Here is a 22,940-nt window from a genome sequence, read left to right as displayed (position 1 = left end):
CTAAGTATATTATCTTATCGTTGTTATGAATCGATTACTATGATTTGAAAAAAACTGACGCCAGGCACTGCCTACGTCACTACTGTGCGACGCACATGTCGAGGTGAAAGTGCATACGGCCGTTTTTTCGAAGGAATCTTCCTAATTAGACAAGCAAAGACAAACTGTGAGTCTCACCGTCACTAGCGCTTTTGTTTTATCTTATTTCACCACTGAAGAAGTTTTCAGTGCAAGAATATTACAGAAACTGGTGTTTTTAAACCCGGGTTAAAGACTCGGCTCAGCGCTGCAGATGGCTGCTTAGCTCGGCTAGCTAACGTTAGCTTTGGCTGTAAACAAACACAACAAACTGTGAAGAAACGGTAGCTCAAAAATTCAATTTGAACTTTTATATTTGTTCAGTAGATGTGGTTCATAATACAGTCAGGTAAAGTGCTTTAAAAAAAGTATAGAAATATATCGTGAGGTTAAGCAGGGGCAGTTTGATAGTGCATGTTTGCAGGTTAGCGACTCAACTTCAGTTTTGATGACACCGCGAGTTTCTCCAAACTAGGTCGGAGCTCTGTCGCTTTAGAGCGGGTCGGGGTCGGTTGGGTCACGGGGGAATCACACACTTAGACCGGCATGTCGTCGTTTTCCGAGTCGGCTCTGGAGAAGAAGCTGACGGAGCTGAGCAGCTCGCAGCAGAGCGTGCAGACTCTGTCTCTGTGGATCATCCACCACCGAAAACACTCGGGCCTCATCGTCAAAGTGTGGCACCGAGAGCTGAAGAAAGGTGAGAGCTGGGACCAATCACTGTGCTGCAAAGTGTATTGATGCATGTTGTTGTTTCTGTGCAACTTAACGCGATATTGGCAACGTACAACTTCATAGATGAAGAAAAATGATGCAGGAAAGCGTTTAAATGTGTGAAAGTAGCAATGCCTCATAAACGTACTGCGTTACAATGTTTACTAATGTAACAGTAAAATAAAGTACTCCCCATGCATTCTGCACAATTTCTAATTTCAAAAGTACAAAGCATTTTTCCTGTCAGAGTTTTACTTATATTTAACGTTTTTGGATTAATATTTGCTGCGTTATGTTTACATTGCATGGTTTATACTGGACAGGAAAGGTATGAACAACTGTAATCCTGAAAGTAATTGAAGCTGTCAGACAAACGCAGTGGAGTAAGCACGGTACTATTTGTCTCTTAAAGGTAGTGGAGTGAAAGTAAAGTTGTTTTACTCAATGACATTAGTTGGGTCAATGTTCTTAGTTACATTTCACCAGTGATTAACCAAATTCCTGTTAGTAAAGTTATTTTTTTAACAGGTTGAAATAGTCAGAAAGTGAATTCCAACCCTTATTGTGATAACATATCCTCACATGTTAAACTTCTCTGAAACTTCTCAAATGTAAGGAGTCCAGGAGGAGGAGTATGTGTTTTAACCTTTTAAAGAAAATTACATTTAGTTTCTGAAATGGAATAATGTCTTAAAAACGTCAATAAAACACGTTAGCATAACTTTGGCTTAGGGGCCGCTCTGTAAAGCAGCTCTATAAATGCAATATAATCCCCTTTGAATGAGTTTATAATGCATTATAGACATGCCCTTCATACAAAGTTCTGACAAATATTCTTTATTATTGAAACTATTAGAGTAAAAAGGCAACATAAATCAAAACATATCGTCAAAAAATATGCAGCCTTTATAGAGAGAAATGTGAGGATTCAGAGAGGTTTAACCTAGCTAGATAAGGATGGAGTAAACCCAGAGAACCGGTTGATTGTGCTTTAACTTTAGAGACTCAACCTTATCTCAAAACCAGAACTGCCTGTTGAAACAATGACAAAATATCTAGAAAAATAGTTGCTGAAGTAAAGCATATGTTGAAGATAATTACAGTAGGTTATACCGTTATTAAGTAAACTTAATTAAAGAATGTTCAGTGCATGTCCTCCACAGATTGACCATAGTGTAAAGGTGAGTTTGAATCTCAAAAAAATGATTTTATGTGACTTCCAGCTAAAAGCTCCAGGAAGCTGACGTTCTTGTATCTAGCCAACGACGTCATCCAGAACAGTAAGAAGAAAGGACCCGAGTTCACCAAAGACTTTGAGACTGTCCTCGTGGACGCCTGCTCCCATGTTGCCAGGTAGATGTTCTTTGACCACTGTTTACTTCAGACGGCTTCAATGGTCTGTGTTATAGGTGTTTGTGTAGCTGTAATAGATGAAGTGGCCCAGTTGGGGCTCTTTGAGAAACAGTTCATTATGTTCTCCTACTTAGAAACCTGCTCCTACATTTACAGTGTGTTACAGTGTATTTCTTTGCCTTTTTCTTTTTCTATTTTCCAATAAATAATTCTACTAAATGGGTCTCGGGTGTCTTTCAAACTAAATATGGAGCTAAACACTGTCTTTATTATGTTTTATGCTGTAAAAATGATCTTTTCTATCAATAATCTCTTCTTCTTCCTTTCCCGTTCTCTGCAGAGAAGCGGATGACGGCTGTAAAAGGCCCATGGAGAGACTGCTGAACATCTGGAAAGAGAGAGCCCTCTACAGAGCAGACTTCATTCAGCAGCTCAAACTGGCCATAGAAGACTCAAACAGCCCCCGGCCTTCAGGTTAGAGGACTGCTGGACCTTTTGTTTGTGACATCAGTGCAGGAACACAAACCATATTTGTCAATAGTGGGGGCCATCCAAAAATTATCTGAGAACACGAAAAAACCCGGAGACAGGATCCCTAAAAAATGATACAGATAATTTGACTTATTGAAATCAGCTGATGTAATATGAAGAGGGGGGAAGTATATCTTGATATATGAGGACAATGCTTCATAAATAGGCTGCTAAGTTGAATGTCATTTAACATTCAAATCATCACAAGAGTTGCATTGTATTATTGAATGTCGTTCTATCCTTTTAGAGTATAATTACATAATCAAGTGATTTTATATATGTGTTCTTCTGTTCTGGACTCTGCAGAAGAGAAGAAGGCTGTGAAACGAAGCTATCAGAAGATCCAGGAAGAAGAAGATGAAGAAGATGACGACTACAGATGCCAACTTTCCCCTCACAACGCAGACATCTCTGCATCTCAACTGGTAAGAGGACAGATTTCACTTGGATGGCACAACATGCAGAGGAAAATAAAACCTAATGCACAAGTACAGTGTTGCTAGTCTCTCTGTATTTTACTCTTGCAAAATGTCCTTTGTCCTCCTCGTTTTCATTTTGTACCCTTCTTTCCTACCTCCTTATTTTTCTGTTATTTCTGTCCTGGTCTCCTCTGATCCTGTTCCCCTGCTTCCTGGCTCCTGTTAACTCCCTCTGTTCCCTTCACACTTTTAGACAGAAGAGCTTGTGAAGGCCCTACAGGATTTGGAGAACGCAGCATCAGGCGACGCAGCAGTTCGTCAGAAGATCGCCTCTCTGCCGCAGGAGGTCCAGGACGTTTCGCTGCTGGAGAAAATTGGTGGTAAGAGTGCACAATCAGACATTACATTTCATGGAATATTGTGTATATATAGTACATGAATATTAAAACTGTCTTAGTTAAATTGAGCAGGAATTGTAAGAAATATTTTTTTTTGTTTTAGCAACTGCAAACACACATACAACATAAAGACAAATAAGCTGTAAAGACCTCTAAATAAGCAATGTAACAGTATTCAAAGTACAATTGAAACAGTCCGCTGTTAGTTAGTGAGGTTTATGCAGTTTACACCCGAACGCCCTGTAAAGAAACTGAAAATACATCTAATCTTAACAACCCTTGATTGACATTAATCTAGACAAGGATGCAGCAGACAAGCTGTCGAAGACGGTGGATGAAGCGTGTTTGCTGCTGGCGGAGTACAACGGGCGACTGGCTGCAGAGCTGGAGGACCGGAGGCAGCTGGCCCGCATGTTGACTGAATACATCAACAGCCAGAGAGAGGCACTGATGGAGAGGGAAAAGAAACTAGAGGCAAGGCACCGCCTACACAAACATAACAGTATACTTTAACTAACAAACAAACATCTCGGTCAGATTCTGTTTGTGTACGTTTCTCCTTTGACAATTAATATGGGGTCATACTTTTTAATCAAATCTGAATGGACTTTCATTCCTGTAAAAAAAACATTAAGCACTTTGTCACTAAAAAGGCCAGGCAACCTGCAATTAATACAGTTTACAGTTTTCTGTTGCACCTTTTACCTATTGTAGTTGATCAACGTTTTTAAAGATCAGCAGTTATTAGATGAAATTAGGAAAAAGTTTAACAACTGAGGTGTTTGAGTTTATCTATAACGAATACAACTAATCTATATGTTTAATTAAACCAGTAACGACTTTGAGGACAGGTTAATAATAACTCATAGAAATGATGGCCAAAACTATAGAGATAATATGTAACAAGATAGAATACACTTGATATATATTTTATATCCACATTCTGGGACAATAGTGTTTGCATTTTTTCTATAAAGCTATTTTTGATGTTGCAATGACTGTAATTTGTGATCATTTTTAGCTCATAGCTGTTCTGTGTGCTCTCCTCCTCCACAGGAGTATAAGCAGAAACTGGCGAGGGTGACCCAAGTTAGGAAAGAGCTAAAGTCCCACATCCAGAGTCTCCCTGACCTGTCCCTCCTGCCTAACGTTACCGGGGGTCTGGCCCCGTTGCCCTCGGCCGGAGACCTCTTCTCTAACGACTGAGAGGCCAGACAAACTACCCCTACGCCTCTCCCCACCCAAAACCCAGCTGCCCGTATGATTCACAGAACACTTCCAGCTGTGTCGCCAGCCAAAGGAAACGTGTGGACAAATCTCACCTGCTAACTGCTAACCTGCAGGACAACAAGGAGGAAGGGACACTAGAAACAACAGTTGGTTAAATCAAAAACACTCTGCAGAGGAGAACAGAGACTCTGTCGGCCTGGACCTTTCCGGCACTTTCTCGATCAACAAGGATTCCACTCCACCAGCTTAGAATGAGTTTGCTTCCTGTTTGTTTTTATTTGTATTTAATGCTGGGAATGTCTGGGCTCTATGAGGAGGGGCTGGGGTAAGAAGAAGCATAGATGGACATGCATTTTGGACGTGTCAATCAAAGTGTCTTTCTGTGTGTTATGGGGTCAGTGAGCAAAGGTGGGCCATTTGCTCTCAAAGTCTCGGAGGTTACACTGTGAAGAGGATGTACCATTTGTTAGTTTTATTTTTGGGGTGTTAAGTTTGTCTCTTTTTATTGACCCATAGGGGGTTTTGATGCGTGTGTAAAATTAGGGAAGATATCAGATTGGGTTCTGATGCTGCTGTCTGTTTGCTTCATGAGCGGTCAACAGCACTGTCAGTTCACCAATACTTCATAGACACAGAGAATTCATGTTTTGTCCCCATAGTTCAAGTCAATAGACCTGCTCTGTTTTTCCTGTCCCTGATTGAAAGCTTTTTCTCGTTTACAGACTAAAACTTTGCAATTCAAAGTCAATATTTGTTTTTGTATATTCATTTGGACGGATACTTGAATTATGGTAATTATGAAATAAGTGTGTTCTAGACAAGGTTTAAGTTTTATAAATAAAACCTGGAAGTTTAAGGAAACGATTCAAAACAATGTTTTCTTTCCAATAACCTCCCTGGTCTTAAACTGTAGGACACCTTACCATTGGGAAAACAAAATATCTTCTTAGGAGGCCAGCAAGGTGAGAAGACTTATCCAGGTTTAGTTTGTGAGGAGTTGGCAGTATGAAAAATGATAGATGAAATGAAGATATTTTATGTACCACAATAAGTGTTTAGTTATAAAAGTCGTGAAAAATTAAAGCTGTCATTCTGCGGCTACATTCTGAACTTTTAAAATAAAATTCCTACAACACTATTAAAAGGATGAACCATAATTTATACATATTGCTCAGTCCAATCTGTGTGTATACAGAGCAAGTAGCATCACATACACTGCACTTCATTTCTCGGGTGTGTTAATGAAGAGACAAAGCATTAATATTACAAACCCCTGAAATTGAGTCAGGAAGAGCAAGTCCTTTCTGAAACGATTTTCTGAACAGTTATCCTAGATAATATGTATGAATGTTAAGCTCATATTTGATTTTAACTTGTCTGTATACAGGAAAACATTTGATAATTTTTATAAAACATAATAAAAAAGGTCAGAGATTTTTGCTTCTCATTTTGTTAACGCTGTAAGAACCTGGTCATGGCTCCTGCTGTCGGTAAGATGAGGGTTTTCTAAGGTTAAAGAACACAACATTTGCTGATGCAACAAGCCATGGGGAGAGTTGCTGGTTTAAATCCTTTTCTGTGAACTCTTTGGTGTCTCCTCGCACTCTGGAACCAGAACCTCAAACGGCAGGTTGTTTTTTCTCATATTTTTACATACTATACTATCCCTTTTTTTCCAAAATATACTATGCATTTTTTAAATATTTTCGACTTACTATACTATCTTTTTCCCCCTGATTTTTTTGATATACTCGACTACGTTGTTTTTTCTAAAGTATGACTTGTTTTCGAAATACTCAACTATGCCTTTTTTGAATATTTTCGATATACTATGTCCTATAAACAAAAAAATGGCTTGTGAAAGAACCTCCAACAAAGGAAGAATGGATAAACATTGTGAATGAATGTAGCCGGGTTGTAAATATATATACAGCTCTGAAAAACATTTTAAAGACCACTTTATCAGTTTCTCCAGTTTTACTAATTATAGGTATGTCTTTGAGTTAAAGGATTTTTTTATTGTGTTCTATAAACTAATGACAACATTTCTCTGTGTTGGAATTCAACAGACACTGGAATGGCTGCCATACATGTAGAGATAAAGACTTGGAGTGGTCTGTTAATCTTTTCCGGAGCTCTATATAATATGTAAATATCAGAAATGTCGAAAAAAAGTATTATAGTATGTTATAACACATATTAGTATTTTTTGAAATATAATATACTGAAGTAATTATACTATTACTATTACTATTATTATTATTATTATTATTATTACTATTACTATTATTATTATTATTATTATTATTATTATTATTATTATTATTATTATTATTGTGATTATTATTTAAGTTAACATGCAAACTGTTGTAGTTATTGTTTAATTTCAGCATTATATGTCTGTGGATAGGCAGCTGTACAAATCATAACCACAATTCCCACAATACATCATCAATACCATGTTTCTCATACTGAATACCACTAAGGGCGGATTCTCTCTCTTGGATAACAGAATGTTTTTCACAGAGGGAACCACATAGAATTTTGGAACTAGGATTCCGAGCCAAGACTCCGAGACATTACATATGACCCATTCTAGAATTCTGTGAGCAAGTCTACAGCCTCAGGAGTTTCAGGAGAGTCCCTTGTTGAGAGCCCAGAGCAGAACTTGCATTTGAGATTCAAAGAGTAGCAGTTCTCATACTGAGGAGCAAAGATGTCCGTGTACAATGAGCTGCGTCTGGAAAAAAAGCTTTGTGATGCGGTGATCAGAGTGGAGAACGTTGAATTTTATGTGCACAAGATCATCCTCTGCAACTGCAGCCCGTTCTTTCAGTGAGTTTGTTATTTGGTGTTACCAGAGGGATACTACTAGATTAATAGGTTACTTTAAAAACAGCAGCAGGCTTAACAAAAAAGACAACTTAACAAACGGCAACACAACCCAATATTAATTATTGTCACTGAATCATAGAGAAGATATTTTCACAAAAACTGTTGAAATAAAAATAATGGTTATGTTTATTAAGTTTGTACTAAAATATGAAGTTAATTGTCAAACTTCAGCATATAGTAGATATCAAAGCTTATTTTTCACTTATATTAGTATTTTGTGTGTGTAGGTAGCTGTCCCGTAATGATGAATATGTTATTTGATAGGACATTTATACACTGACTAACAAATCATTTAAAATATTTTCCATTTTATCATTTGAGTTGGAGTTGTGATTTCCTATATTCATGTGTAAATAAATTGAGACTGTGTTGCTGGTACAAAACATACGGTGGTGTATTGAATTAAAATATATATATATATATATATATATACAGTGGTATGCAAAAGTTTGGGCACCCCTTAGGAAAACCACTGCATCAGTTTGTCACTTGCTGAGCTTTTGAAGCAGCAACTTCATTTTAACATATGTTATACCTTATGGTAACAGAAACATCTCAGTAGTGAAATAACTTTTATTGGTCAAACAGAAACATGTTTATGTGCATTCAAACAAAAATAGGCATGTGCATAAATTTGGGCACCCCTAAGAAATAATTCCATTAATATTTAGTATTGCCTCCTTTTGCTGCAATAACGGCCTGTAGACGCCTCCTGTAGCCACAGACAAGTCCCTTAAGCCTGGCAGGTGGTATTTTGGCCCATTCTTCCACACAAAACGTCTCCAGTTCAGTCAGGTTTCTTGGCCTCCGTGCATGGACAGCCTTCTTCAAATAAATCCATACATTTTCAATGATGTTAAGGTCTGGGGACTGGGATGGCCATTCCAGAACATTGTACCTGTGCTTCTGCATGAATTCCTTGGTGGATTTTGATCGGTGCTTAGGATCATTGTCCTGCTGAAAAATCCAACCCCGGCGTAGCTTCAACTTTGTGACTGACTCTAGAACATTCTTGTCAAGAATCTCCTGGTACTGTAAGGAATTCATGTGGCCCTCAACTTTAACAAGTTTTCCAGTACCTGTGCTAGCCACACAGCCCCATAACATGATAGATCCTCCACCAAATTTTACAGTGGGCAACAAGTTCTTTTCATTGAATGCAGTGTGTTTTTTTCGCCATGCATACCTGTTCATGTTATGACCAAATAACTCAATCTTGGTCTCATCTGACCACAGTATTTTGTTCCAAAATGCTTCTGGCTTGTCCAGATGTGCTTTTGCATACCTCATGCGACTCTTCTTGTGATTAACACTCAGGAAAGGCTTTTTGCACATCACCCTTCCAATGAGCTCTTCCTGGTGCAAAGTACGCTGGATTGTGGAACGGTGAACAACTACACCATCAGCAGCCAGATGTTGTTGTAGTTCTCTGGAGGTGGTCTGTGGCTTCTCTGTGACCATTTTCACCATCCTTCGCCTGTGCCTTTCCCCTATTTTTGTCGGCCTACCACATCTTTCCTTCACACGGACTGTTCCTGTGGCCTTCCATTTCACAACTACGTTTCTGACTGTGGAGACAGACAGTTTAAACCTGTCAGATAATTTTTTGTACCCTTCTCCTAATTTATAATGTTGGATTATCTTAGCTTTCAGGTCAGTGGAGAGTTGTTTTGAGGTCCCCATCTTGCCACTCCGTAAGAAAGAACCTAGGCCAGGCACAGCCAGCTATTACCTATGTTAAATAGCCTTTTTCATGATTGGTTCCACCTGTCTTTGTAATTGAAGGTCTAATGAGCTAATCAAAGCAATTTTGTGCAGCAACCTGTCAGCTATAAATCCGTACAGGTGTTGAAATGAATGCTATTTATAAGGGTGCCCAAACTTTTGCACATCCCATTTTTTGCATTTTATTTTATTATAATAAAACTATGTAATGCTACCCTAAGAATTTTGGTCTGGAAAACACTAAAACGTCTACATCTTTGTAGGAAAACAAATGTTGTTGCTGTGATCTTCTATTATAAAGGAAAAGCAAATTGTCATGAAATCTCAGAGGGGTGCCCAAACCTTTGCATACCACTGTATATATATGGTGTATTTAAAGGCATAATTTGAGCAATAGTTACATTCAAATCCCATCCCATCTGTGCAGTGGCTACCTTTGTTTGGTTTATATTATTATTTTTTTAGTTTAAATATGAAGGGAAAACATCATTTAAAAAAACTAAAAAAACAACTTGTTTTGCCTCCTTCCTGCCTCACAGGGTCCTCTTTACTCGCTGGTCAACTCCTGACTGTCTGGTGTTTGACGTTCCCAATGTGTCCGCTGACATGATGAAGCTCTTCATTGAGTTTGCCTACACTGAATGTGTTCCAGTAACACTAGAAAATGTGCAAGAGCTTTTTATAGCAGCAGACCGGTACAATGTAACGGGCATCGTACAAGCGTGCAGTGACCTCCTGGAGAAGCAGCTGACCCCTCAAAACTGCATCGGCATCATGAAGTTCACAGACATCTATTACACCCCTGAATTGAAGAACAAGGCTTTCCTTTTCGCGCTAAACCACTTTGAGGAAGTTGCTGCCACCTCAGAAGAGTTCATGCAGCTCTCTGCACAGGAACTTAGTCAAATCATTGGGGATGACAGACTCAATGTAAAGCAGGAGAAAATGGTGTTTAGGGCCATCCTTAGTTGGATCTCCTACGCAGCTGGGGAACGCAGAGAATACATCTCTCTTCTTTTGCCCAAAGTAAGTAGGGAATTACTAAATCACCATGACATTAACTTTTTAATTGCAAAATCTTGGATTAGAGAAAATGTAAATCCAACTTCTCTCCTCATGTCTCTAGGTCAGGTTGGCTTTAATGAATCTAGAAAACTTCATAGAATGCGTTAGCAACAACCCATTGGTGAAGGAAAGTGAAGATTGTAAATCGATTCTCCTCAGGACCCTGAAGGCCATGCTTGACCTCCAAACCATGAGCTTCTTTGACTCTATTTACTATCACCCCCTGGCCCGCCCACGAATGCCCTCTGCTATCATGTTGGCTTTTGGAGGCTGGAGAGGCAGAGTACCCACCGATGCCATTCAGGCATACGATGTCCGTGCTGACCGCTGGGTCAATGTCACCAGCAACATGGAAGGTCCCCGGGCATACCATTGTACGGTTTTCCTCGAAGGATCAGTTTACTGTGTCGGTGGCTTTGACAGAGTTGAGCGGCTCAGCTCTGTGCACAGATTTGACCTGGTCTTGCGCACCTGGCAGAAGGTGGCAGAGATGCATGTGAGACGCTGCTTTGTCACTGTTACTGTGATGGACGGGTTCATATATGCCATGGGAGGTTATGATGGAGAGGATCGACACAACACTGTTGAACGTTATCAGCCCAGAGCCAACCAGTGGACCTTAATTGCGCCCATGCACGAGCAGAGAAGTGATGCCAGCAGTACATCCCTCCATGGCAAGGTGGGTGGAGCTAAAGAAAAAAATATATATTTATACTAAACAAACCTCACTAGATTATTATCCAAGTGAATATTGTTCTCAAGCCAAAAAACAAATTCAAAAGAGGTATTTATTAATACTTTATGATCCTCATATTATGCAGTGTTCCCCTTTTTTTCTCACCTATAACAGGCTAGTTTGCTTCCCAGTAGTGAGAAAATAACATTAAGTCTATAAAAAAATACTCTGTAAGAGATACTACCGTAGGTCAATTTTTTGAATTGCTATCTTCAGGTTGCTTATTACTTTAATTTCCTCCAGGTTTACATATGCGGTGGCTTCAATGGAAATGAGAGTCTGTCAACGGCTGAATGTTACGACCCAGAGAGCAACCAGTGGACCCTGATCGCATCCATGGGTAGTGGACGCAGTGGAGTTGGGGTCGTCGCCTATGCAGACCATGTCTTTGCAGTAAGCACTTTAAAAAGGGACTCAAATAAAACAGAAACATGCCAGTTTTAGGCAGAAGTGTTTTCAAATATTAAAACATATTGCCAGAAAAATCAACAATAAGAAAAAATAACAGAACCAGAAAAAGAGAGTCCTTACCTCACTTTTCACATTTTCTTTAAAGGTTGGTGGCTTTGATGGAACCAGCCGCCTGTCCACTGCTGAGGCCTACAACCCAGAAACCGATACCTGGCACGCTGTGCCCTCCATGCTGAGCTCCCGCAGCAACTTCGGCATCGCATTGATCGATGACCGTCTTTTTGTAGTTGGGGGCTTCAATGACTCCTCCACCTTCCGTGCGGTCGAGTGCTTCGATGTTGAAGCGGATGAGTGGTCTGATGCTCGAGACTTGGAGACTTCCTGCAGCGCCCTGAGCTGCTGTGTGGTGTACGGACTGCCCAACTTGGCCGAGTATGCTTCACCTCATCACTCTGTGCAAATCTCCGAAGCAGAGGAGCGCGAGGTGGAATGATGGCTTCCATCTGACTATGAGCTGTGTTGTTAAATAAATGTGTGCATCAAACTACAGCAGCGCTAATGTTACTCTAGTATTAGCAGATTTTCAGTTGGTGTGACAAGTTTTCAGCTAAAGGCTATAAGGTGTACCTCACCGTTCAAATGAGACTTGATTTTACTTAACAATAGCATGAACCTTCATGACTCCTGTGACTATTTCATGTGTGACATGCAACAAAACACTAGATGACGTCAACTCCATAGAAATATATATATATATATATATATATATATATATATATATATATATTCTATATAACAATATGATTAAAGGTATCAATTTTGAATATGAAAATAACTGAGATACAGAACTTTGGTCATCATAAAAGTAATGTTACTGTAAAATAAGTAAATGTCAGTAAAATCAGTGTGACATGGCATTTATTTTCACTCCACACAAAATAAAAAATGACACCAAGCCTCATAACATTTTATGCTGAAAAAACAATTGCAGTATTGGAATTTGTACTAACCAATAACAAAATGTTTTGTAAAAGATGAGGAGGTGTTGCTCACTTCAACAAACAACTGCTTTACTTACAGCGTTGGCAGCAGCGGCTTTATTGTCACATTGAAGTTTAAACAAATACAAATTAATACATCACTTTAGAAGTTATTTAAGTGAAGAACATTTGTTAATGTCAATATATTATAGTATTGAGGCCTACTACGGAAGCATTGTACATAATGATTAGTGGATGTGGATCATTGTCAAACCCCTAGGAACAACTAATTCTAGGACAATATATGGATAAATAAGGGGCTTAAAAAAAGATGTTACACGGTATTGACTTCTGTACTCGCTGATTGTTTCACAACAACATTGATGGAGCTCATGATATTCTTCAGTTTGTCACTATCAAAGTTAACCAGCAGGACACTGGTGCCCACACTGGTGGGAATGAAGTCAAAGCTTGCCTTGGCTTCTTGTTTTGGGCCCACAGCTTCAATCCTGCCAGAATCATACAAAATAAACATGTAATCAAACACATCAATGTTACATTGGCTTTTAAGATATTCTTTTTGTAGCTGTGATTATGGGTATAGCTCACAGGTCACATAACATCATCTTATTTTTATCTGTACAAAACGTTTTATTTACTGAAACAAGAATCATTGTGAGTTTTTAGGTTTTAGGGAGACACACACTGTGGTTTGGGGGTGTTTGAGTTTTTGTACACACTTTGCGCATTGAAATTTAAATAAACCTTAACGTGAATTACAATTAAAGCCATGAGGAGAAAAAACTGAAGAGCTAAAATAATGATTTGCAGCATTAACCTGCTAAAAACAGTTGTGACGTAGTCAACATACCTTGCTGTTATGGGTTTGCCGTCAGTGAGGCCGATCCCCTCCACGGTGAAGCTGCAGTCCTTCATCGGCTCTGGTAGAGGGTTCAGCAGGGTCAGCTCTGCCGTCACACTCTGCCTCACTGTGGCCTCTCCCAACAGCTGCAAAGAGGTGATCAGATAAACAGGTTTCATGATGTGAGAGGTGGTATGGTGTTGTAAATAATTAATATCATGTCATTAAGATCCTGGGAGTGGGCAATAATTAATGTCAGGGATTTCTAGTTAAATATGAAATCAAAGCTCCCCGAATCACATTTCAAGGTTCAATTCCTCCCTGACATCTGAAAAAAGTGTAAGCTAGGGATCATTTTTTTTTGTAATGTCATGTTATACATTGTTATGCGTTATGGTCGAGGAGTTGAAGCTGAATCAGATTGACTTAACACTAACTCTAAAAGACTTGTGGCTTCTCAACTGTACCATATTATGTATGTATACAAGGGTTCAAGGATCATATGTTTTCATTCACACACGAATGCAAAACAAAATGCATGTGTAGCCTTATCTATTTAAGCTACACAGAAAAGTACAAAACAGGATAAAAAACAAATTAAACAGCAGTGCATTCATGTAGTGTTGAAGAGAGACATTTTTTAAGTTTGACATATTTTTTTTGTATTATTATTGAATGTCTGCTGTACTTCAACTTCATGTACACTGATATATTGCTTCTCAAGCTACTCAAAATTATTGATTTGTTCACTATCATTTTTTCCAAAATTTGAATCTGGAATACATTTCTTTCCCCAGTCCATTGCCCGTACCTTGATCTGTATTTCTGGCTCGTCCAGCACAATGGTCTTCTCAGCCTTATGGTAATTTATGATCTGCTTGTCGATGGTGATGGCTGACACCTGGATCAACCTGTCGGAGGTGATTGCTGATCCATAACGCTTATACTCCAGTTTGAGGGACATACGCTTTTCTGTAAAAAACACAATATACCTTAGGTTATTAAAATGTTTTGATGCATTTTTACAAGGATTTTGTGACTTGTTGTGCTAAGTGTTCCCTAACCTCCTCCAGAGGGCACCTCCACTTTGTCTGAAGTGAATCCACAGCTGTCTCCCAGTTTTCCGTTGTAGCCGACAGCTTTGGCGAAGAACAGGAAGGTGCAGATCCTCGTGTACATGCAGTTGTTAGTGATGACAGCTTGCACTTCAAAGTCCGAGCCAACTATCATGTTATCAGCCAGTTTGATCTTAAATGAGAATTATAGGATTTAAAAATAAATAAAATAATGGAATAATAAGGACATTAAATTAATATAAATTGCTTTGTTTTAAATTTACAGGAAGTAGTTGTGAATCATGTTGAAATTATGATTATGTGATCTTCAAAAAAGAAAATGCTGATGAAACTGTACAAGTTTCAAGATTCAAAGCTAATGCAGCACAGACATCATTAATTTGGTATCAATACAACCCACCATATCTTAAAGGGGACACTAAATTAAATGTATTTTCAACTTTTGAATACCTGGCAATATATTATTTGGTGCTGCTTTGAAATTGTTCATATACATCAATTGTGGCATCTCTAAGAGAGAATGCACATCTTTAAAGTTATTTTCTATGATGTATAAATGGTTGAAAAATAACACCTTGAGATGGAGCCCCGGCTCTTTTCCTAGCTGCAGCAACTTGTTGTGATGCTGAGCCTTCTCATACACCTGCCTCTCCTCCTTTGAGCCTGAAAACCATTAGAAGTAATGAAACAGTGTTTTAGCTCCTATGTTCAAAAAAGGCCTTTTCCTTCAAATACAATGAGATTGCATCCTCAAATTGAGGTAGTTAAGTTACTGTATTCTATATGTATACAGTTTGATTTTCATTTAAAAAACACATGTAGATCCTGTGGTTTGGAGCATTGTGTGTGTCTGTGCACATGTGACAGGGCAGTACCTTCTGGATACTTGTACTGGTGTGTGATGTCGTGTCTCTCATTCGAGCCCACAGCTTTGGTGCTGATGAACTGTCCAACAGATTTAGTTGATCCACTGAACTGTACGAACTTTCCATCTGACAAGCGCATCAGGTCCACAATATCTGCATTAACCTGACCCAACACAGGACGTGAGCTGACAATCAGTGAAATGTGTCACCAGTCGTTGATTAAAACTATTACAGCCAATAGCAAAAAACTCACCTCAGCAAAAATGAAGGGAGCATCATATTTCTTTGTCAGCTCTCCTTCCCTGATGGCCTTCAGAGAGGACGGTCCGCAACAGTAAACACCTGATAGCATCACACATCCAGAGACAGACAGGAGTCAGGCACACAATGCATGGATTCAGGCCACGCGAGTAATTCAAGTCAAACTTTCAGTATATGCTCCAACACTGGTTGGGACTTCTTGTAATGTTGAGTTAATCTTCAACATTTCGACATTATTCTCAAAAATGCAAAATATAAATCATTCTCCTCCTAATTCACTAAATACAAAGAAACTCAATAAGGGCACGGCCTTTATAAGTATAAACAAAGTATTATATTTTTGGTGAGGCGAATTCTATCCCTTTTTTTTATGTTTCAAGAAGTCTCAAGATGATGCCATATGAAGGTTTGGCCACAACAACACAACTAACCTGTGACCGGTGGCTGAAACTGAAACCGCCTTGGTTAGACATGTGACTAGGCATGCCACTGGTTATGACCTATCTTTGTAGCACTTCCGATTTATGATTGGAGGTATTTCTCGTGATATCTTTTTTTGTTCAGCATGGAAACGGTCAGTCCTTATTCTTATACATGGGACTTTGCTTGGAAAACTAAACTTTTGAATGTTTATTTGGAAACACGACAAACAATTGGACATCAAAATGAAAGTTTACCATCACTTTTCTCCTGTGGGGTAGGGTCACTGGTTTGCCAGCCATCAAAATCTGTCCCCAGATCAGGACGAGTCATCCAGCTGTCCACCCACACGTGGAAATTCCTGGTAAAATAAAGGACGATAACAATATCATTTAATTTATTGTGGAAAAAACCCAAGGACACTTGATCATGGAGAAATAGTGGAAGCTTGAGAAAAGTAAATGTGTTAAGAAATAACAGTTGTGGTTTTACATATATATACGTAAGAATCTCTTACCATAGCGAATCACCATTTGATATGCTTTCACCATCTTCATCATACAGATTTTCTATTATCAGGTTGGCATCAGTGTCGTGAGCCGATCCAAAGTTAGTAACCACTCGACATGGGATGCCCAGGGCCCGGGAAACTGGAGGAGGGAGAATATTCCCCCTCATCAGAGCAGCTGACTAAAGCACATTCTAGACATAGCAAATGTCATCAAAGACTCACAATTAGACAAGAGACTGGATTCTAACTTTAGGTATTGCTTGGAAGTGTACTGGAGGACGTTACCAAGGATAAACTGATGATGTGTTTAAGAAACAAATGCAGCAGAAGTCGGGATAATGTTTCCGTGTTATCTTAAGAGTGATAGTAAGCAATCTGTTGATTCAAACCAATGATGTCAACTTGACATGTGAGTAGGATGTACCACATTGTGTCACTCATTATCCGACCAAATCCACAGGCAGTCAAACAAGGACTCCCATGAGTGTCGTAATGTGCACCAACCTGTGCACGCAAGAGCAGCAAAGACCCAACATTGGCCAAAGTGGACGGGGCCACTTTCTGTCCACTGGTGCAGGATGTCCCCGCTGCCGATCCAGTTTCCTGGATGCACCCCACCTGAAAAATCGTGCCACTCTCCCACCAGCACACCTCCGTCATTGTTACTGTTGATCTGAGGGTAGAGATAGTGGAGGTAGGCAAAAGAGGGATAGAAAGAGAGATCATGAACATTTTCCCAATGATTTACATTTTCTCAAGTGACAGCAACACAATACGGTGTAACACTAAGTTTTAGTTTTTGATCAAGTATGCCCCTTGGATCACTTAAGGACTCCTTATTTTGTCACTTGATCCACACATCCATAATGACAAGATAGAGATCTGATTATGTCAGATTACATAAACATTACAGACCACCACTGTGATGACCTTGAACTTAACCACCAAATTCTAACCAATTACTCTTTGCTACTAATTGGACATCTGTGCCAAATCTAATGGAATTCCCTCTTAATTAATAAGCAATAATTGATTAAAATAACACAAGTCCAACCAGATAATCTGCCATTATTCCCTGGGAAGTTAATGTAACAAAAGCATTTTTTCATTCCAAAAATATGTGGAACATAGGTTTCCTTGATAGATCATAGAGAAGGGTGAAAGAGCTGGATGTTTTATATCCGTGTTGTATTAAAGGATGCACATTTTTACTGACTGATCAGAGCACACACTTATCTCCTTACAAGAAGAGTTGGGAAGAGTTATTAAGCAAAAGCAAAGTGGACTTTACCAGGAAAATATGTTTTGATTGTTTGCTTTGCGTGAGTGCATCCTCACTATCTTATCGTCGCCCTCTTAAAATAATTGCCTAAGTCATTTCTTTACAAAAATGATTTTTTTTTGCCTAAATCATCTCCTCATGATGCTGGCCACCTCTGGTAAAATTGCCTACATCCTCAGTTAAACAGATCATGCCATTCTATCCCTTTAGTATAATTGCCTATGTCAAGAGTGTGACTTAGGCACAAGACAATGTGACTTAGGCAATTTTACAAGCTTTTCAAGATGGCGGCTGATACAAGAAGAAGACAATTCTACACAGATGCTGAAGTTATTTCCATGATTCAGGGCTCTTCCCATATTGGTAGGTGAAGATGTTTACTATAATATACGCTAAGCTATAAATATTGCATAATATTTCATGTGTTTATTCAGTCTTTTTAGTTAAAATCAGTTAAGCTAGGAACTAGCTAAAAAGCTAGGAATCCAAGCAGAAACATCTCAAAGGAATGTCATACAAGAGCAAAGGTGGCAAAGAAATAAGTGCAAAGGCTATGGGTCCTCCCTGCAACTCCAAGTTCTGTCAGCGAGTCTCAACTCGAGACTGCCATGTCCTTACAGAAGAGCAGCGGCAGTGGGTATTTTTACAAGATTTGGGCAATGAACACCTGGGAAGAACGTCGGTTATACGTCACCACTTTGGTCACAAAGGTTAACATAAAGCAAAAAAAAGTTGCCGAGGCATCCCGACGCAATTCCTCATTGTCCTACCAACTGAAGCTTGAAGATGGAACATGTGTTAAAGTGTGCAAGGCACTTTTTTCCTCTACATTTGGTCTCCCTGAAAGAACCATTACAAAATGGCTGAACGACTCCATCGACCCTAAAAAACAAGCAGCAGCGCCGTCTAAATCTGGACCTAAGAGTGGCAAGCAGACAAAGGTTGAACCTGATGTCAAGGATTTCATTAAGAACTGGTTGAGGGACCTGCCCAGTGTTAATTCACACTACTGCAGAAGCACAGCTGCCTACAAAGACAAGAAGTTCCTTTACCTTTTTTTTCCTGTTTTTAGGCACAACCATCTCCCAACTACATCATGAATATCAACAGGCAGCTGCAACTGCTGGAGTGAGGGCTGTTGGAGTCCAATATTTCACAGCTGTGTTCCATGAGGAGAAATATTCCGTATTTATTCCAAGAAAAGATCAGTGTGATGTTTGTGTTTCATTCAAACATGGGAATATCAGTAAGGCTGAATATGACGCACATGTCACCAAGAAGGATGAAGCGAGGCAAGAGAAATCCTGCGACAAGGATTGTGCTAATGAAGAGAAGTCCGTTTGGACAATGGACTTGCAAGCTGTGCTACTGTGTCCAAAAACCCAAGCCAGCAGCCTGTATTACAGAACAAAACTGCAGGTCCATAACTTTACCCTTTTCAACTTGAGATCAAAGGAAGGCTACTGCTATGTTTGGGACGAATCAGAAGTCGACCTGTGTAGCGGGGTATTTGAACATCTTCAGTATCATCATTTTGAAGGTGTGATCAAAGGCCATCCAGAACTCAAGGAGATCATAGTGTGGAGCGACGGTTGTGGTTATCAGAATCGCAATGCATGTGTGGCGAATGCATACTCTGAGCTTGCAAGGAAATATGGGGTACTAATAACACAGAAATACCTTGTTGCAGGTCATACACAAATGGAGTGTGACAGCATGCATAGTACTATTGAACGCAAAATAGTTGCAGATATCTTCACCCCAGGAGACTATGTCATTATATTCCAGACTGCAAGAATCAGGCCATCACCTTACCGTGTGAAAGTGCTCAAGCACGATGAGTTCCTGAAACTGAATGGATCCTACTTCTGTAGCATCAGACCAGGCAAAAAAGCTGGAGACCTGACTGTGCATGACTTGCGGGCTCTTCAGTTTAGCAGTGAAGGCAAGGTCCATTTCAAACTTTCCTTCTCAGAAGCCTCTGTGTGGGAAGAACTGCCACAAAGGGTACAGGTGCCAAATGGGCCAATGGCATGGATACGATTGTTTCCATGTGCTCTGCCAATCAAGGAGAGAAAATTCCAGGACTTCCAGTCAATGAAACCCATCATGCCTGTCGAGTGTCATCACTTCTTTGACAATTTGCCACACTAATAGGCATCAGTCAAGAACCCAGCAAAGAAGAGCTGGAAGGAGAAGTGAAGAAATGCACATGCCTCCTCAGCATTATGTTTAGTTAGTTTGTTAGTTGTGCTTTATTCCTGACAGAGTAGAAGGTTTAAAATTGCCTAAGTCACAAAGGCATGTTCAAAAATGTGCCTAAGTCATTTAATTCTGTCATGTTTCATGTTTGACTGACCTTTTTGATGGTATGTCAATAGACATCTGTTGTTATAACTGTTTTGATTAAAATTGTTGGTAAATATCATATATTCAACAAATGGTTCAGTTTTTTGTGTTTCCTGAACAATCTGAAAAAATGACTTAGGCGATTATTTTAAGAAGGTGACGTTATGGAACTTACAATTAGTGTGCCATCCGGTGACAGTTTGTCTGAAGCCTGGTACTGATTTATAATATGGTGACAACCACAGGCCAAGTAGAAATAGCTCTGGTTTCCAAATTTAGCTTTTTTGACTTGCAGCAGAAAACAACACGGCAACAGACTTTAATTTATATTTTCTACTGCTCTTTGACTTCACCTTGAAATCAAAGCTGCCCAGGAAGATTCTTTCTGTGATGCATCTTTCTATCACAAAAGTTGCCTGGGGTGACAAGAAGAGGAATGGGGGTTCCCTCTTTGTCCCCCCCTACAGGATAATAAACCACTCAGAGTATAAAGCAGCACACAGAGGTGTATGTGGTTCACCATGGTTATCTTTGTCTGCTGCACAGCTAAAATAGAGGCTATTCACAGGCTGCTTAAATGTCATCCACAGAGTCTCACAAAAGCCTGCACACACCGTACCATAGCACTTAGCACCCTGGTCACATAGATGGGATTCCTCCTGGCACAGCAGTCCTTGTCGGCATCAGAGATAAATTTGGGGTTTTCATCCAGGATTTTCAGACAGATATCCAGTATTCCTGGTTCAAACTACAGACGGACCAACAAACAGAAGAGAAGGTAACATGTTAGTATTGTTTTCTGTCAGCCATGTGTGTTCGGTTAATGCTAGTATTAAACTTTATGTGATTAAATCCTATGATTGATACATGTTAATTGATTGTCCTATGTTTACTGCTTGTTTCTGTCAATGTGAAGAAGTGTTAACAGATTATATAGCGTGTGTAAAGTTTACTGAACTATATTGAAGGGGTACCATTTGAGATTTAATGTACCTGTCCAAAGTTCCAGGGTTTCCCCTTGATTCGTTCATGTGTTCCTCTGTAGATGAGCCCATATTGAGCTAAAACATACTCTTGCCTCTTCGTCTCACTGCGCATGTAAACAGCATCTCCTGTTCGTCAGTACAGACACACCAACACATTTAGACCAGTTGAAACATTTCAAATATGACAACTTTCCTACTTCATAGCTGCAGTTTGGCAGCACAGCTGATAAACTATCAAAAATATTTTGGAAAAACTGTACTCACTGGGGCACCAAGCATTAAAAAGCAAGGTGAATTCTCCTAAACTGGTCTTCTGCCCATCCTGGTCCAGAGTCAAAGAATAGAGCCCTATAGGGGCGTTGGGCGAGGAACTGATAGACACAGACACTGTGTTTCCGGAGGGATCATAAGTGGCAGATGCGCTCCACTCATTGTCTGCTGGGGAGTCGCTTAGACCAAAAGTAACCCTAGTGTCTGATTCTTTTCTGGGTAATGGGCCTGAGGGACACAGGTGAGAAACATAAAGTATCATGCATGCATACAAAATACCTCCAAACAGATATACAGTACTTTGGAATAAGCATGTAGAGCTAAATTTAATGGTAATTAAGGCGCTTACCAGTCTCAACGATAAGTGTGAAGCTTTCTTCACCCGGCTTGAACTCTGTGCTGCCAGGCTTCAGGTGTAAAGTGATATTGAAGGGCTGCCCCCTTCTTACAATCAAACGCTCCTCTCCACACTGCTCGGTGTGATGGCTGCTGCTGTTTCTCTTAATTTCAAGATCATAGCGCTCAATATCCAAAACTGTGTGTAGAGATGGAAAAACATAGATCAATTTGTCAAATATAAATAAATAATTACAAATTAAACACATTGTTTCATTGCTTTAGTAAACTAAAACTATGAACATTACAATAATCAATAATAACAACCCCTAAAGCATCTTTTCAACAGAATCATGAGTCTCTTTCATAAAAACAATGTTCATCCATAAACACTTAATAAAAAAATATGTAGAACCAAAAGGGAATTAAATTAAAAGTATGATGGAGCTGAAGATGAAGAAAGGATCAAAGAAGCTATTAAAAAAAACAATGCCCCTTTTAAGAAGTAGTTTAAATGAACAGACACACTTTTTGACAACTTTCTTTAAATTTGATCTCATCAAAGTTTCTCCAGATGATAATTCACAATAAAAATTGTTGGCCAAACATTCTTCAACCCAGACACCCTCTGCTCTTGGTCTGTCGTATCTAATGTCCTCCATTCCTGCTAATCAAATTTCACACTTGACTTTGACTTTCAACAGAAGTCTGACTGTTTGGAGTTAAATAAAGATGAAGTGCCCTTTCAGATCATAAACTCCACTAATAATATTTGAACCTCTTTCCGATAACATGAAAGTTGTTGCTTTGTCTTACCTTGACTCATGTCTGCAGGGAAGTCCTTGTCCTTCAACTTCTGTGTGGAGACTTACACTTCAGCTCAGCCTGTGCTTAATGCTTAATGATACTGCTGTGGAACGGCCCCTATTTGTAGCATGTGAAACCTGATCTGGACACCCCCATCTGTCTACTTGTATCATAAGTAGTTCTGTTTTTAGACTTAAACAAATATTTTTATCTCTTTTCTTTAATAGCCTTAACGCTATTGTGAATGATTTTTGTCGGGAACAGAAGCTGACAAAAACATAACAGAATAGAAACACCTAATCATCAAATAATTGGTAATGTACACTAAGTTTGAATACTTATTCCTACATGTTACATAATGAACAATACAACACATTAAACA

The 22,940-nt window shown here is 39.3% G+C and overlaps 3 protein-coding genes across 4 annotated transcripts; 2 read left to right on the top strand and 1 right to left on the bottom strand.

The window, feature by feature from the left end:
- Nucleotides 1-66: 66 nt before the first annotated feature.
- On the top strand, nucleotides 67-6,156 carry rprd1b (regulation of nuclear pre-mRNA domain containing 1B). 2 transcript variants are annotated; one of them, XM_063890140.1, is made up of 8 exons: nucleotides 69-166; nucleotides 554-775; nucleotides 2,013-2,142; nucleotides 2,483-2,616; nucleotides 2,980-3,098; nucleotides 3,346-3,472; nucleotides 3,789-3,964; nucleotides 4,547-6,156. In XM_063890140.1, exons 2-8 carry the CDS (start codon nucleotides 625-627, stop codon nucleotides 4,694-4,696), a joined length of 987 nt encoding a protein of 328 aa, XP_063746210.1. In that variant the 5' UTR covers nucleotides 69-166; nucleotides 554-624; the 3' UTR covers nucleotides 4,697-6,156. The 2 variants fall into 2 exon arrangements, with proteins under 2 accessions (XP_063746202.1, XP_063746210.1); XM_063890132.1 differs by having other exon boundaries at nucleotides 67-775.
- A 1,280-nt stretch (nucleotides 6,157-7,436) lies between these two features.
- On the top strand, nucleotides 7,437-12,045 carry LOC134867666 (kelch-like protein 10). Its single transcript, XM_063888439.1, has 5 exons — nucleotides 7,437-7,555; nucleotides 9,880-10,366; nucleotides 10,467-11,084; nucleotides 11,385-11,534; nucleotides 11,698-12,045. Exons 1-5 carry the CDS (start codon nucleotides 7,437-7,439, stop codon nucleotides 12,043-12,045), a joined length of 1,722 nt encoding a protein of 573 aa, XP_063744509.1.
- Nucleotides 12,046-12,453: 408 nt separating this feature from the next.
- LOC134872379 (protein-glutamine gamma-glutamyltransferase 2-like) lies at nucleotides 12,454-22,676 on the bottom strand. Its single transcript, XM_063895667.1, has 15 exons — nucleotides 22,568-22,676; nucleotides 21,765-21,950; nucleotides 21,410-21,643; nucleotides 21,153-21,271; nucleotides 20,779-20,907; nucleotides 17,033-17,201; nucleotides 16,535-16,667; nucleotides 16,275-16,378; nucleotides 15,590-15,678; nucleotides 15,346-15,499; nucleotides 15,045-15,133; nucleotides 14,459-14,642; nucleotides 14,206-14,366; nucleotides 13,404-13,540; nucleotides 12,454-13,041 (listed from the first exon to the last, which is right to left on the bottom strand). The coding sequence occupies exons 1-15, from the start codon at nucleotides 22,575-22,577 to the stop codon at nucleotides 12,867-12,869; spliced, it is 2,073 nt and encodes a 690-aa protein (XP_063751737.1). The 5' UTR covers nucleotides 22,578-22,676; the 3' UTR covers nucleotides 12,454-12,866.
- Between the last annotated feature and the right edge of the window lie 264 nt (nucleotides 22,677-22,940).

Source organism: Eleginops maclovinus, chromosome 1 (genome assembly GCF_036324505.1).
Source record: "Eleginops maclovinus isolate JMC-PN-2008 ecotype Puerto Natales chromosome 1, JC_Emac_rtc_rv5, whole genome shotgun sequence".
In the NCBI taxonomy this organism is placed as follows: Eukaryota; Metazoa; Chordata; class Actinopteri; order Perciformes; family Eleginopidae; genus Eleginops; species Eleginops maclovinus.
The sequence above is the reverse complement of the archived record's forward strand: the minus strand, read 5'-3'. Positions and strand labels throughout refer to the sequence as shown.